This window comes from Suillus plorans, assembly GCF_016647745.1.
Source record: "Suillus plorans strain S12 chromosome Unknown HD556scaffold_45, whole genome shotgun sequence".
NCBI lineage: Eukaryota > Fungi > Basidiomycota > Agaricomycetes > Boletales > Suillaceae > Suillus > Suillus plorans.
In genome coordinates, this window is record NW_024537429.1 from 99,804 (window position 1) to 114,871 (window position 15,068).

The 15,068-nt window shown below is 48.8% G+C and overlaps 4 protein-coding genes across 4 annotated transcripts; 2 read left to right on the forward strand and 2 right to left on the reverse strand.

Moving 5' to 3' along the window:
* Positions 1-4,058: 4,058 nt before the first annotated feature.
* On the forward strand, positions 4,059-5,334 carry HD556DRAFT_662198 (uncharacterized protein). Its single transcript, XM_041311232.1, has 3 exons — positions 4,059-4,473; positions 4,536-5,125; positions 5,181-5,334. Exons 1-3 carry the CDS (start codon positions 4,282-4,284, stop codon positions 5,233-5,235), a joined length of 837 nt encoding a protein of 278 aa, XP_041157944.1. The 5' UTR covers positions 4,059-4,281; the 3' UTR covers positions 5,236-5,334.
* Positions 5,335-5,924: 590 nt separating this feature from the next.
* HD556DRAFT_661981 (uncharacterized protein) lies at positions 5,925-6,712 on the forward strand. The gene is made up of 3 exons (XM_041311231.1): positions 5,925-6,222; positions 6,272-6,305; positions 6,380-6,712. Exons 1-3 carry the CDS (start codon positions 6,103-6,105, stop codon positions 6,673-6,675), a joined length of 450 nt encoding a protein of 149 aa, XP_041157945.1. The 5' UTR covers positions 5,925-6,102; the 3' UTR covers positions 6,676-6,712.
* A 2,283-nt stretch (positions 6,713-8,995) lies between these two features.
* On the reverse strand, positions 8,996-10,195 carry HD556DRAFT_662413 (uncharacterized protein). Its single transcript, XM_041311233.1, has 3 exons — positions 10,160-10,195; positions 9,104-9,772; positions 8,996-9,047 (listed from the first exon to the last, which is right to left on the reverse strand). Exons 2-3 carry the CDS (start codon positions 9,712-9,714, stop codon positions 9,038-9,040), a joined length of 621 nt encoding a protein of 206 aa, XP_041157946.1. The 5' UTR covers positions 9,715-9,772; positions 10,160-10,195; the 3' UTR covers positions 8,996-9,037.
* Positions 10,196-13,525: 3,330 nt separating this feature from the next.
* HD556DRAFT_1387221 (uncharacterized protein) lies at positions 13,526-14,519 on the reverse strand. Its single transcript, XM_041303438.1, has 6 exons — positions 14,404-14,519; positions 14,282-14,350; positions 14,148-14,231; positions 13,990-14,094; positions 13,704-13,937; positions 13,526-13,655 (listed from the first exon to the last, which is right to left on the reverse strand). The coding sequence occupies exons 1-6, from the start codon at positions 14,482-14,484 to the stop codon at positions 13,548-13,550; spliced, it is 681 nt and encodes a 226-aa protein (XP_041157947.1). The 5' UTR covers positions 14,485-14,519; the 3' UTR covers positions 13,526-13,547.
* Between the last annotated feature and the right edge of the window lie 549 nt (positions 14,520-15,068).

The window sequence follows — 15,068 nt, forward strand, 5'->3', positions numbered from 1 at the left end:
TTGAGAGCAGATAGCATCACGCAGTATATTATGGCATGCACAATGGGTTTAGTAGACATTAGGTATGAGCGAGTATGACTACCTTAGCACCCGTGTTGAAAATTGACTTCACGAATCCTACGTATGAGGCGATACTATCATAACAATAGACGCCAGTGGCGATGCCACTGCACAGACATTCCCAAAACTCTCTATAGCCTAGAGAGGATAGAACATCTGAGCATATGAACAATGAAGTCCGCGACGCGCGGAAGATTGGCAGGCCGATGGAATGCAGAAGAAACTCCCGATAGCGTAGCGCTGCGTGTGGTTCATTCACAATCGTGACAGGCTGTTGATCCGTGCGGGCACTGATACAAATGTGACAAGGCGACCAAGGGTGCGCAAACATCACTAGCGCATGAATATTTGAATGCCCCTGTAACAAGGGCAAAGCAATGGAAATTGTTCTGAGTCCTTCAAAGCGGACTGACCGCGTGTTATGCCACGCTGTAAACTGTTTTGGGGCCTGTCAGGTGAGAGGCAGTGCTAGTGTTTTCTGTGGAAAGAATTGCAACCTGAAGTATATGTCCACTAGACGATTATGAATAACCCATGACTAGTCGAGACCGTATACTTCACCTGTTATGATCGACTAGTAATCGAGTGTTTCGTGATCTCAATGGTTACCCAAAGGGGGTTGGGGGATGTGGACGATACGTGCACCGTGGTATTTTGAAGAGGGACTCCCCACGAACAACTCTTAACCTTTTGCAGTTGCTTTGATCCGAGTTCGTGCGAATGCACCATTATAGTCAAGGGTCGAAGTAACTCACAGTGGGGATGTTCTAGGCGTCAACTTTGGGTACTAGAAAAGTCAGCGAGGGCCATTGTGTCGAATAAGAATATAGGATAACGCGTTTGTACCGCTTTACCTCCGCGATAAGAGGTACCCGAGTTTCAGCTGTTCGTCTCCAATATAAGACGATTGAATAGTTTAAGCTACTTGAAGCGCTGCCGATAGACGGGCCTGGTGGACGATAGCCTGTTACGGTTTGATTTGCCGCGAATTCCGATCGATATTTCCTCTAGTATACCTGTAAATTCGTGTTACGTTCTCAACACATTACCTTGCTGCAGATCGCTGCACATGTCCGAGATTCGGGTAGCACGGGTCGACTCTGGCCTGGTGAAAGAGTGATGGTAAGGAGGAGCAGCTATGCCTGATATCGATCTGCCTCTGGGCTATATTAGTATGTCAAATAATGTCGTTGGTGTCGTGTCTTTCGTGCACATCGCCAGAGCATTTTTACAAATTATGGCCTCGCAATATCATCTCTCCAACCTCTCTCCGATTTCCAGGGTGAGTTTTTTCGTGAACAATTTCAGCAACAAGAATAGCACAAAATTTTTCTGAGCACTAGTGTAACCAGTTCCTTTGGTTTGCCCTGTCTCCGAAAGACGGAAATGAGGTGTCGGCTGACTGTTGGAAGATGGGTCCCATCATGATACAAAGTGACTGTTCTACAAATGCTGTGATTGTGCACCCGTCCAAAGAAGTTTTTGGTGTTGCCAAATCCACGAGTGTCATGCGTCCGAACCAAGACAGCAAAACCAGAATGGCCAGTTGTTTCTGCCAAGTAACTGAGCGTGTTGTGGTAAAATTCGATTTTCCTTCGAAAGAAGAAATGAGTGAGACACCGACGATATTGGTATTTGGACGCATCTACGGTGTGCGTAGGGCTCAAATGATACCTCATAGTTCTGCGCCCTCGCTATTTACAAACATATCGCACTCAGATCTCCGTTTGTCAAGGGTGGCGGCACGTCCTAGCACGCTCATGACAGCCGCTGTCAGGTCGCCAAGTCTATGTGCATCTGTCCATTTTCATCAGTTAACGACAAAGAATCTGATGCAGACGTACCTTGAACCTTGCCATCCAGGGTAGCCACGGGTAGTATTGAAATAGACCCTAGGTCCGATCATAGGGCGTACGGCCCTACGATAAAAATTATTTCATCCACAAATATGATTGACTTCGGTCAGCGCTGCATGTGTTAGATTCATGGGAGATCATAGGTCCATTTTGGTAAGTAAGAGTGGCTTATCGCCTTCACGGAATTCGACAGGAGCGCAGAATAAACGCACCTGTGTTTGGTCACTGCCGGTTCGGATGTTATCAGGCTGCCGCGTTCGTAAGCCCGGCTTTACTGTTCGATTTTCAACTTCATACAGATGTTGATACTAATTCAGGGAGTGATATTTTTGACTTGAATGGATCTAAGAGAAATATACGAGCCTAGGTTCACGAAGTTTTAAGGACCTGGCTTGAGAGGGACAAATGAGGTTACAATGCTCCGGTGATGAGTCACCAGCACTTGATGCGAATCCACATCCTTGGATCCCTGCACGATATATCCTTACTAGCTGAGGATGTCCGTAACTTGCTCTAGAACAATCCACAGAATATGATCTGACCTTGGAGCGACATCCACCCGCGTGGTTCTCGCATGCCACGGCGCAACGTACGCTCCAATGAAGGGAAAATTCAGAGCATGAAACTTGTCTTCAAGGAGAGTCCACGGTAGAATCATAATCCATGAGCTGGAAGTGGAAGGTCGCAATCTTGCACTGAAATGACGAAGAGCTCGTTTGACCTCACTTTCAAGCTCGCTAGATTCAACCACCTTCGCGTTGAGTCGCATTCTCGTAGGCCAAGCCAAGCAGTGTGCTGTAGGCTGTAATATGCAAACGTGAGAGTCAACAATTAAACAACAGTACAACAATAGCTATCGGGATTCGGATGCTGACGCTTAGAATCCGAGGACCGACTCGGAGGTCAACCAACAGTATTCCTTCTCTTCATGCACGCACAGCGCATTTTGCTGCACCAAAGTTGACGACCGTCTAAAATTCATTCAAATGCGTGTCTGCGCCTCTGGCGCTATATCCGAAACAATTGCAAAGTTGGTGCGAGTGCGGCCTCGGAGAGTAGGCCCATCAAAAATGATGCATGCGAGGATCTTTGACACGCACCGCAAGCTGTAAGGCGCACTGGCAGGAGGAGAATAGGAAAGTCGTATGAAAACCGAATGATAATCGATCTTCACCGTGGTCGAAACATCAGTATTGAAAGCCTCTGAACCATGAATGATCATGACCGGAAATATTACCTGGTCGACGTTCGGCCGCACTTCGAAAGTCTATACCAATGCGTTGGTCGTACATTGCACTGTCAACGAGACCCCTGTGTCCTCAGGTATGACTTTCTGCCCAGCAATAACGCAGTTTCATATTTATAACCAGTTATTTCATGCACATGCTGTCGCTCTATCCGATCCAGACTTCTGGATTCAGGTCGCACCAGGACATGCGGATGTCGCTTCCGTGTTGTGTTTACGAGCCACAGCGGTTCAAAGCAATGCCAGAGACGACTGTTCAACGGTGAAGGCGGTTTTTGGTGCTCCCTTGAATCGATGTCATGGTAAGTGAATTTTCGCTGCTTTACCATTCATGGTATCCGTACCACCCGTCCTTCGGGGCCAGGAGGTTATTCCTTGCAATTTCTGTTGTCTTTCTTCGTACAAACACTAAAAAGCGATCGGTTGCAGGTTCTTAGTTGGATGGCAAAGACACACCTTTACGTCAATCGACTAATGTTGCAAGGCGGCGATTTCCTTCAACTCGACTGTGTAAATTTGAAGATAGGAAAATAAAATTTTGGTCGGTTCTCTAGCTTGGTCAGGGGAGTCAAGTTGGGCCAGAATCTACGACGGCATGTTACGATGTGATAAAAGAAACCAAATAAAATTGTGAGTACGCGCAAGGAAATGCAGTTATGGTGATCTTTCCCGTGAAGCTTCGCTCTTGAGTGTTCTCGAGTTGGATGCTGGCTGTCTCTAAAATCACGGGTTTAGAACGTGATGCGAGAGGTGTACATTGAATTTTGCATCGCCTATTGCACCTCGCGTGGGTTCGTTCTTGGTGACTGTTGTTGACCAGTTCACTAGACTGTTTCTCCCAGAGCACCGACATGACTCGTGGAGACCTGATGAGTCTTGTCACTCATGCGAATCGGCCATGGACTTACGATTATTCAACTATTTCGCGGAGCCAGAAACATAAGTTGTGATGCCCCAATCAGATTGTTGACCTCAGGGGAACACAAACATACCACGGTTCATCCACAGCGCACTTCTTTTTTTTTTATCATCGTGCACTTGAAACAAGACTGAACAACTCAAGTGTCGAAGAAAAAACTGACGCGTCGAACAAAACAACCACCGTCCGTTTAGTGAATAATGGCGCCCCAAAGACAATCTTCCCCGAAAGGAAGTTCCCAGCAGTGGAAACAAACCTCGAGAATAGTACCAGCGCTGGACGAGCATATACAACGGTGGCCTTCATCCTCTGTCCCTCATCTACTGGACTTTCTATCACTACGGACGCTTACAAACAACCTTGACATTTCAAATCAATATATGGTAGCCCAGGTACGGTTCTCTCCAGCTTCAACGCCTGTGCTTTCTAACTTATATCTACTTGTCACCTCCAGATGACCCAATCCACCCCCCCTGCCTCCTCATCACACGGTTCAGATTCTTCCGAAGCAACACATCACATAGCAAACGCTAGCATGCATATGGGTCTATTACCCGGGCCCGAGCCCCCATACATTCCCTACCCAGGCTACGCCACCTACCATCCGTACGGTGTGCCGCCTCATTGGACGCGTGGTCCCGCGCCCCCATACACGCCTATGGTGCCTTCGCCTGATGCGGGTGCTGGAGTTGCGCGCAACGCGTTCCAAGCGGGACAAAATGGTTATTACCCCCCTGCAGTGGGCGATGTCTCGCGCGCCACTCAGGTTGTTCAATACCCACCGCCAGATGTTGCTGCTCCCCCACCAGCGCACACCATATATCATCAACCCTTCCCGTCTATTCCGGGAGGTGCGGGCCCTCACGCGTACGCTCCACCCATCCCGGACCAAGGAAATTTCAACCAGCATCACGGGCCTGGGCTCTCAATGGGCTCTGCTTCCTCGTCTCTGCCTCAAGCACCAAGCGGTCAAAAGCAAGTCCGCCAACGCCGCAAGGTCAGAAAATCAAAAATAAGCTCTAGCAAGGTATACGACGACCCATTGTTCGTGAGTTTTTTTTTCATTTCAATGTGGTCGCACTCTCAAACCTTGGGACAGAAACCCGTGCTTGATGAATACGGTCAACCCACAGGGAAATTCGTGTGCGCATTAGATGGCAAGAAAATTGGACCTAACAGCTATCGTAAGCACACGATATCCGCCAAACACCAAGGCTCCGAACTAAAGAGAATTAAATGTTCTCTTTGTTCCAAGTCGTGCGTATCCCAACTCTTGTGATTGACGCATCTCATCATTAATGTTGTGGTGATTAGATATACGAGAGGTGATTCCTACAAGAGACATTTGGACAATGGCACGTGTAAACGGTCAACAGCTGTGGTCGCCCCGCCGTCATACCCAGCTAGTCAAGACTCCAGGGGCTCTGCTTCTCCCGTGCCTGTGGCAGCACCTACCATGGTGTTTGCATATGCTTGCCCGTACCCTAGGTTTGCCCCGCCAATGTCTCAAAACGTGCAGAGTGGAACACCCGGTTTCACGATTCCTGTAACTGCCTCTCAATTAGAAGAAGAAGAGGAAGAGGAAGAGGATGACTCTGATTTTTGGGAGGCTAATGAACTTTAAGGATGCGTAACCAAATTTCACCGCTACTGACTATTTTTATTGTTCTATTGTTTGCTGTCAATCATTCATGTATCACCAAGTACAGATATTCTTTCTATTGTCCATGGCACAATAGCATGCACACTATTATGATCGCTATATATTATTGTTATTGTCATAGCGATCTGATGATTTGTTGATTATGGTGCGGTGCTAGAGTTGCGCACCACGTACGTGGGACAAAGGGCGATTTCTCGCACGCCACTCATGTTCACCGCTACTTAAATGCTGCTGATCCCCCACAGGACCGTATCATCAACCCTTCCCATTTATTCCGGGAGGTGCGAACCTCCACGCGTATGCTCCACCCATCCTGTACCAAGGAATCCTCAATCAGCATCACGGATCTGGGCTCTCAATGGGCTCTGCTTCCTCGTCTCTTCCTCAAGCACCAGGTCGTGTCGCGAAAGTCCGCGAACGCTGTAAGGCCAAGAACACTAAAATATGCTCTGGCAAGATATACAGCGACCCGTTGTTTGTGAGTTTTTTTCATGTTATTGAGGTCGCACTCTCAAACCTTGGGACAGAAACCCGTGCTCAATGAATATGGTCAACCCAAAGGGAAATTCGCGTGTTCCATTTCAGGTCCGATTACTTTGCCATCTATTGAGCACACATGGATATAGATGGCAAAGTAATCGGACCTGACAGCTACCGTAAGCACACAAGATCAGTAGACCCCAAACTAAATAGATTTAAAGATACGCAGGACTTGGAACAAAGAGAACTCCGTATCCCAACTCTTATGATTGACGCATCTCATCATTTTGTGCTGATTAGGTATACGAGACGTGATTCCTACAAGAGGCACTCACAGCCGTCGACCGTTCACACGTGCTCGGGCACGGGTGAACGGTCAACAGCTGTGGGCGCCCTGGCGTCATACCCAACTAGTCCGACGCAGGCCCGCCGAAGAAGAGGAGGAAGATGAGAAAGAGGATGTACGAAATGTAATCAAATTTCACTCCTGCTACTGCAGCTGACTATTTTTGTTTGCTGTTCAATCATTCATGTATCACCAAGTACATATATTCTTTGTATTCATCTGATGCCATTCGTTGGTTATAATACACACTCCTTGAATGTACGCGCCACAGATCTAACGAGCAAGCAAGGTGAGATGAACGATTCATGACGTCATCACCAGTCCCGCTGAGCTTTTCCGATAAGTTGGTTGTCAGAATCGTCTTTGGAAGGCTCGACAACCAACTTATCGATCGAAAACGTGAACGCATTTCCGCCGTAAAATCTTGAGAGAGCTTGAAACGGAGACTCTGACATCCAAATCATTGATAGGCACCAACCTCAACCAAAGTTACCTAGCGACACTACAATACGGTGAGTGCTCGTACGTGAGGGGCAATGCCTCAGACCTGTAGACACTAGAGTCTCGGCAAGATCGACCGTCATCGGGAGTGTTGATATGTCTCGAGCGCTATAACGAATTCAATTAGAAGCACCGGCTACTTTCATGCTGTCCAGAGTTGACAAACCGCATGGATTGGGAAGGAAGAGGATAAACATATTTCGCATTAGGCATCAGAACATTGATCATGATAACCGGGAGAACTCGCTGTACTGCAGCGTATTACCACGATGAGACGATATCATCGGCACGATCGGCATGGCACCGGGCGGCGCTTCGTTTGACCACTAACCAATACTTACTAATTCCCATGTTCTCCTCGAACTCCAGGGACCAGTTCTACACATGCGGTCAATATAATCTCGTCCATTACCCTCTCCTTCGTTTCATTTCCAAGTCTTTCTTTGTTGCACATGTCACTTTCTACACCCACCAGCGGACGCGGGTAGCGCAATTTCGCAAGCGATCAAGGTTTCTTGAGCAGAACGCCTGTCTTCTGTCCAATGAGTTTGTATATTGCAACTTTGTGGTTAGTTTTTGAATTTCACTGTCATTCTCGATCGCGCACTTATATCTTGAAATCATCTCCCACGTCTCCGACCAACTCACTCACACTAGACCTACGTGCGACGCGCACCGCTTGCTATCCACTGTACTTGCTCGAAAAAAGACCACAATGGACGTTATCGCCGCCTACCTTCGTCTCAACACCCTTCGCTGTGGCCAAAAATCGTGCATCGTCCAATAATTGTGGTACGAGGAGCTTTATCAAACGTAATGATTGTTCAGCTTCTTGTGTGCTCCCACTTCTGATTCTCTTCTCCCTCTCTGTATATTTCGCGAAAATTCATAGACTCCTCTTTGAACATCTGATGTCTGGATAAAACGATGACTCGACACGTCGTTCATGATCCTAAGTAGTACCAGAAGCTGGTGTAAGGTATAGTGTCAGGGATTCCTACCGTATACCCCACACCTGCTTCTGGTACTTGTACAATTCACCCTGCGTTCTTGAATAACCCGGGAAGGCGACATCGAATTCCGAGTCCAATCTTCTAATCAGTAGCAAGTAACGCTGATGATTGAGAAGTACCCGCTGCCTTCTCGTACTCACAAGGTTATAATAATGAATTTCAGCGTTCGCCTGCCAGAGGCTCTACTCATTCCGCTGATTGACACATCTGTGCACCAGAGATATACATAAATGAATACAAATCTTACTAGCTCTGACCTCTCTGACATGGACCGTGCGGCCTCAATTTTATCAAGGACGCAGACGACTCTTGACAGATACCAGCGTAAACGATGGAAACTGTGTCATGTTCCACTGGCAGGGAGTTGATTTTGTTCCCAACCTCTTTACAGACTCGCCTGTGAACGATGCCCTGCAGGAACAATCAGAACTTCAAGCAAATGGCAACCCACTACTGTGAAACGTCGTGTCAGCCTCAGGTGGCAGAATATGTTTTCTTAAAGAGCCATGGAAGAGGCATCTTCTGTCTATCGTGATACCATGAAGTTCCTCATCAGAGTCCGGACATGAGAATGAGTCGATCGGCATGTCCTTGTACCGCTGTGTGTGCGAGGCTGTAGCCACTTGGTCACATACACTTCAATCGAAAGACTGCGACTGCCCTGAGAACTTCGAGTTTTCTCGGCACTGACGGTGAAACAAGGAACACCGAAGCGCCTATGATACCTACTCAAACATCTGCATGAATTTCAAGGGTGCAAACACGGCGGCTCGGATGAAATTAGTTTGCGGTACATACTCTTACGAGCGGAAACATTTGACTTTCATCCAGTCTGCTTTTCAGCGTATCGTTCAGTCAGACAATCGTAAATTTGGGCTCGGTGCTAGGTATGAAATTGATAAGGAATTAAAGGATCAAGTGGTACGCTCGATGTTGCAGCAATAAATTCATCATTACGTGGAACTGGCAGCATTGGTGTTAGCAACTACGAGGACGAATGGTAAAGACTAAGAACTCACGTATCTCGGCAACTCGACCAGCGTGTTCCATGTGCCATGCGGCTCAAATCAAGCTCAGGATATCCTCTGGGTATCACGAATACAGTCCAAGGAGTATGTAATCCATGTCGGGAAGCGGGAGGTACCCAGAAAAGGAGCCGGTGATTGGGTCCCATCATCCATCCATCAGCTTGCAGCGAGACGGAGGTTGAGTTAGAATCACAATGAGAGGTGGGTTCAAGCAAATCAGCGGGGTCGGGTAGAGCGTGTTCCAGGTTGGAAGAGAAGGAAATGAGGCGATCATTACAAGTGTTGGTTGGCATGAAACGGCTTTCTTGGGTGGGAGGTGCAGTGCTTTGATGCAGCGAAGATGCGGAGGGATCTGGCTCTCCTGACTCGGGGGATGGTTGCACTTTCACTGCACTCCACACCCGAACAGTGTTATCCGATGAACCAGATGCAATGCGAGTACCATCCGGTGAGAACGAGACTGACAAAACCATTGCAGTGTGCCCCTGTAAGGGCTCACCCAATGGCTGTCCCGTAGCTGCATCCCATAGCCACACAAAGTTATCCGATGAACCAAACGCGATGCGAGTACCATCCGGTGAGAACGAGACTGAGGTAACCATTCCAGTGTGCCCCCACAAGGGATTACCCAATGGCTCTCCTGTCGCTGCATCCCACAACCTCACAGTGCCATCCGAAGAACCAGACGCGATGCGAGTACCATCCGGTGAGAACGAGACTGACCAAACCCCTCCAGTGTGCCCCACCAAGGGCTCGCCCAATGGCTGTCCCGTCGCTACATCCCACAACCTCACAGTATCATCATCCGAACCAGACGCGATGCGAGTACCATCCGGTGAGAACGAGACCGAGTTAACCTCACTAGTGTGCCCCACCAAGGGCTCGCCCAATGACTGTCCCGTCGCTGCATCCCACAACCTCACAGTGCCATCCAAAGAACCAGACGCGATGCGAGTACCATCCGGCGAGAACGAGACTGACCAAACTCCTCCAGTGTGCCCCACCAAGGGCTCGCCCAATGGCTGTCCCGTCGCTACATCCCACAACCTCACAGTGTCATCATCCGAACCAGACGCGATGCGAGTACCATCCAGTGAGAACGAGACCGAGTTAACCTCACTAGTGTGCCCCACCAAGGGCTCGCCCAATGACTGTCCTGTCGCTGCATCCCACAACCTCACGGTCCTATCCCTTGAACCAGACGCGATGCGAGTACCATCCGGTGAGAACGAGACTGACCTAACCTCTCTAGTGTGCCCCTGCAAGGGCTCACCCAATGGCTGTCCCGTCGCTGCATCCCACAACCTCACAGTGTCATCATCCGAACCAGACGCGATGCGAGTACCATCCGGTGAGAACGAGACTGACCTAACCTCCCTAGTGTGCCCCACCAAGGGCTCACCCGATGGCTGTCCCGTCGCTGTATCCCATAACCTCACGGTCCTATCCAAAGAACCAGACGCGATGCGAGTACCATCCGGTGAGAACGAGACCGAGATAACCGCTCCAGTGTGCCCCAGCAATGGTTCACTCAATGGCTGTCCCGTAGCTGCATCCCATAGCCGCACAGTGCCATCATCCGAACCAGACGCGATGCGAGTACCATCCGGTGAGAACGAGACTGACCTAACCTCACTAGTGTGCCCCTGCAAGAGCTCACCCAATAACTGTCCCGTCGCTGCATCCCACAACCTCACGGTGCTATCCAAAGAACCAGACGCGATGCGAGTACCGTCCGGTGAGAACGAGACTGACGAAACCATTGCAGTGTGCCCCTGCAAGGGCTCACCCAATGGCTGTCCCGTAGCTGCATCCCATAGCCGCACAAAGTTATCCGATGAACCAGACGCGATGCGAGTACCATCCGGTGAGAACGAGACCGAGTTAACCGCTCCAGTGTGCCCCCACAAGGGACCACCCAATGGCTCTCCTGTCGCTGCATCCCACAACCTCACAGTGCCATCCAAAGAACCAGACGCGATGCGAGTACTATCCGGTGAGAACGAGACTGACCAAACCCCTCCAGTGTGCCCCACCAAGGGCTTACCCAATGGCTGTCCTGTCGCTGCATCCCACAACCTCACAGTGTCATCATCCGAACCAGACGCGATGCGAGCACCGTCCGGTGAGAACGAGACCGAGTTAACCTCTCCAGTGTGCCCATTTATTACGGTCTGAACAAGTGTCCAGTTTAAATCACGGCCGGATACCAGGCGAAGGTTATTCGGAAACCTTGCCATAAATTTGGTGGCCATGGTGGAGTTGACGGGCGAGAATGGAAGCGCTGATAAATATAGATGTGGCGTGCTGTGCAAAATCATGCCGCCAAACACTTGAATGAATCTTTGTACATCCATCGTGGTGGACCGCAAATCTTCGTATCCAGAATGGCCCTGTATTCATTTATGAGCTGTTCGTCCAACACTGCCTCGTAGTACTCACCTTCAGCCACTTGGCAACGAGTGGAAGCACGATGATTGCACCTCTGATTGTGTTGAGAAGTCCGAGCGCTTCAATCCAGAACAGCAGTCGCTCGTCATCGAAGAGTGATCTTATTTCCTTCGCGAGCTTATCGTCAAAGTCTGTTGTCTGAACATGTGTAGCCCAATATCGACAGGAATAGGAGAGATGTAGGGGAATGGATGTTTTGATTCGTTGGGGTAGTCCTGTGTCTTGCGAATTAGGTAGGTACGACGACTTCAAATCACAGATATTGAAGCGAAGGCCATCTTCCATCACTCGTAGTGATGCAAATGCAAGGTCGCGTTGTACATTAGACACCTGAATGAAAAAGTCTCCACTGGATGACTTGTCTGTTAGGAAGTCATGGAAAGATGCGTGAAGGAGTCGGATGGGAGTACATAAGTTGGTGGTGCCGCTGAGAAGGGATCCCATACGTTTAATAATGTCCATGTTGACATCCTTGCTTCGGTCTGGAAAGTAGTTCCGCATGATATTGAGGGAGTTGAAAGGCAGTGGTTCAGCTATGCCAAGTATCTGTCCCATCACGGAACGAAACCCTGCTAGTGCTTCTTCGTACTCGTCGTCATCATATTGATCCCTTTTCATAATTTCTTTCAAAATAACCAAATACATATCATACAACAGGTTTTTCTGCTTTCCTGCACTGCGGTTCACGAGAGCATTGAAGCGAGGCATTTGGCGGACACCTGGAGGGGTATCTTTGATGTATTCGCAGGCGAGACGCGCCCACTCAAAAAGTCCATCAGCTTTCGCAGCAAGACTTGCGAACTCTTTGTCATGAAAATCCGATAACCCCTTCAGCTCCTCAGATACGAACGCACGGATGTCGCGCTCCGCCACTGTGGCTGGAATTTCGTCCGTGGATAACTGTAGGATATGCTGAGCGCCGTGAAATGCATCTTCGATATCATGAAGTGGACGAGAGGTAACGAGGATACGAAAGTTAGATGGGAGTTCCGTGATTTGGGGAAGATCATTGTTCTGAAGTTTACCCGCAAGTATGCGGAGAAGGTCCCGCCGCGTCTCCACTCCGCCACTCTCGTCCAGCGCTTCGATCACGATCAAGACAGGTCCCACACTTGACATAGGGAATTTCTTCAGTGGATCCATGAGAAGCTTCTCCCACTGCTGGAAAATGTCCTTCGAGTTCTTGAGTGAAGTGGAATTTTTGACCGCATCCGCCAATGCTCGTCTCATCTCCGGATCACGGTCAGCTAGATCACGAGCGATGGTAGAGAAAACTTTTTCATGGCGTTTCTCGGCCTTGTCGAAGCAGAAACATGAACCGAGCACTCCCATATCATTGAACCCCTTGGCAATCGTTTGAGCGATGGCTGATTTACCTGTTCCTGCAGGGCCAGATAGCCACAGCACACGTTGTGCAGCATCTCCACTGCCGTTGATCCAGTCCGTAATCTGGGAAAGAATCTCTTTGCGCGTTCCTGGTAGGCATTGTTTCATGGTATTTAGTCCTGCGCCCTTTGCATAAGCGATATCCCCGAGATCTAGGGTATCGCCTGAAACAGTGTGAGTGAATGTAAAGACAGAAGTATGTCAGAATCCCTACCCGTACGTTGGACGAAGACGGCCACGTCCCGATCAACTTGGTCCCGGAATTGTCGTACAAGTTCGTCCAAAGTGTCACTGTATCGTTTGACGACGTCATCAGTTTCTGAGAGAACGTTTTTCTCGAGTCTCTTCCCTATGACAATAGTATAAGATTCGTGTACAAAGTGTGATAGCTTGGTGACTCACAAAAGCTCTTTGTCTCCGAGTAGTCCCTGATGAAACGCGCGCACTCAAGAGTCTGCTGAACGATCTTTCCAACGATACTGCGCATCGATTCGATTTTACTGAGACTGTCATCTTGAGCCATGAAGCGGTAAACTTCAGCCAGTTTCTTGAGAAGACTATAGATCGATTTGTCGCGCTCTGCTTGAGCGACTATAATCTATAAGATATCGTGACTTCTAGCAGGAGACTGGACTCTGGGAGAAACCAAACATACTTTAGATGCAGCGGACAGCACGCCCAGCGCCATCTTTGCGTACGGATGTATCTATACAATTTGATTAGTTCGCTTCCAATCAACAAGAATGACCCATACATCCGCAATCTTCTCAAGGACACCGTCGATAATCTTTAGCGGCTGGAGATACGTCGTCTCAAAATCATCCGCAGCAGCAAGATCCGCTGGGGCATTGTCGGCGGCGGATGCCATAGAAGTCGCATGTTTTCCGAGCAATTTCATGTTTTGTGTACCATCATAGGCACCCTGAAGTTCAGCGTCAACTAATTGGGGATCAGGTCCTTTGTCCTTGTCAGAAGGAGCGGCCTGAACCTGTGGGATCGCAAAAATTAGAGAAGAAAATCAATGTATTTGACGAACATACCTGTGAAGCAGGTTTACCAGACAACCCTTGGTTCACGGAGTCACTGGGAATCTCAGATGTGGTGGGATGCTTGTTGTCATTGGAAGTATGAAGATGCAGCGTGTCCTGGGCGCCTCTAAGAACACCGAAGGACTAGGATAGCAAGTTCGAGCACTCACCTCAACTTTCTGACTAGATGAAGTCCCTTCAGTTTCAACGTTCTGGACCGTAGTGATGCGGTTGCGTGTTCGCTTAGAGCGTTTCTATACAGCCTCAGCAATTTTTAGGACAAACAGTATTGACGTCCACGCACAGGAATTTTTTTGGTTAACCCATTTTTCAATTTCCGCAGGGACCGACACAATCCTCCACGAGATTGGTTCTGGATGAATAACGCATAAGGGCAGCGATGGATTTCGAGAGACTAGCACGTACCGAGCTTTCAACAACATTTGCCTGGCTGGATCTGGAGACTCCTGGAGGAGGATCAATATCTGGTCTATGGTCTTCACTCATCGTGAGTGACTGTAGTTTTGGATCGGTGTGGTGGGGTACACTGAGTAATGGTCTGAGAAGGAAATGGGCGTCTTATCCTTGGGCAGAACTCCGAAGCATAGCCAGCACGTTGACTTCAAGCGCCAACCATTCAGCCACACAAGTGCACTGATGCGATACCGGCGCATGGGATGAGACAATATTAAATTATTTGATGGTTTGCTCCATTTGTCATGGATGTAATACAAATTTACTACTTGTTTGTAGCAAGCTGATCAGAGTATCATGATATATATTGCCAAGAATTTGTCTACAGTCACTGGTCTAGGTGATGGCATACTGTGATTGGGGCTGACAATGACCCAGTGCTGATGGCGAACGGCGAATGCACGCAATATCACCAGGAATTTGAGGCTGAGCTGCAAAGCAAAACCAACTGACGGTGTCTGGACAGGATCAACCATTGGGACTGTTGATATATCTCAAGCGCTTTAAGGGGCATAGTGAACATAAATTCCAGCTAGGGAGAACAACGCATGCAGCGTGAAACAATTTCACAGGAACGAGATTCCAGGGAACAAGTTCGAAATCAGCTAGAAGCAGAA

What these genes read in the sequence shown, in the direction of transcription:
- HD556DRAFT_661981 (XM_041311231.1), top strand. Translation starts at nt 6,103, where the DNA reads ATGGGCTCTGCTTCCTCGTCTCTTCCTCAAGCACCAGGTCGTGTCGCG. An exon ending in TATACAGCGACCCGTTGTTT is followed by an intron (nt 6,223 to 6,271) that starts GTGAGTTTTTTT and finishes ACCTTGGGACAG; the next exon opens with AAACCCGTGCTCAATGAATA. An exon ending in TGAATATGGTCAACCCAAAG is followed by an intron (nt 6,306 to 6,379) that starts GGAAATTCGCGT and finishes TAGATGGCAAAG; the next exon opens with TAATCGGACCTGACAGCTAC.
- HD556DRAFT_662413 (XM_041311233.1), bottom strand. Translation starts at nt 9,714, where the DNA reads ATGGTTACCTCAGTCTCGTTCTCACCGGATGGTACTCGCATCGCGTTT.
- HD556DRAFT_662198 (XM_041311232.1), top strand. Translation starts at nt 4,282, where the DNA reads ATGGCGCCCCAAAGACAATCTTCCCCGAAAGGAAGTTCCCAGCAGTGG. An exon ending in ATCAATATATGGTAGCCCAG is followed by an intron (nt 4,474 to 4,535) that starts GTACGGTTCTCT and finishes TGTCACCTCCAG; the next exon opens with ATGACCCAATCCACCCCCCC. An exon ending in AAGGTATACGACGACCCATT is followed by an intron (nt 5,126 to 5,180) that starts GTTCGTGAGTTT and finishes ACCTTGGGACAG; the next exon opens with AAACCCGTGCTTGATGAATA.
- HD556DRAFT_1387221 (XM_041303438.1), bottom strand. Translation starts at nt 14,484, where the DNA reads ATGAGTGAAGACCATAGACCAGATATTGATCCTCCTCCAGGAGTCTCC. An exon ending in CAAATGTTGTTGAAAGCTCG is followed by an intron (nt 14,351 to 14,403) that starts GTACGTGCTAGT and finishes TTATTCATCCAG; the next exon opens with AACCAATCTCGTGGAGGATT. An exon ending in TCCTTGAGAAGATTGCGGAT is followed by an intron (nt 13,656 to 13,703) that starts GTATGGGTCATT and finishes CAAATTGTATAG; the next exon opens with ATACATCCGTACGCAAAGAT.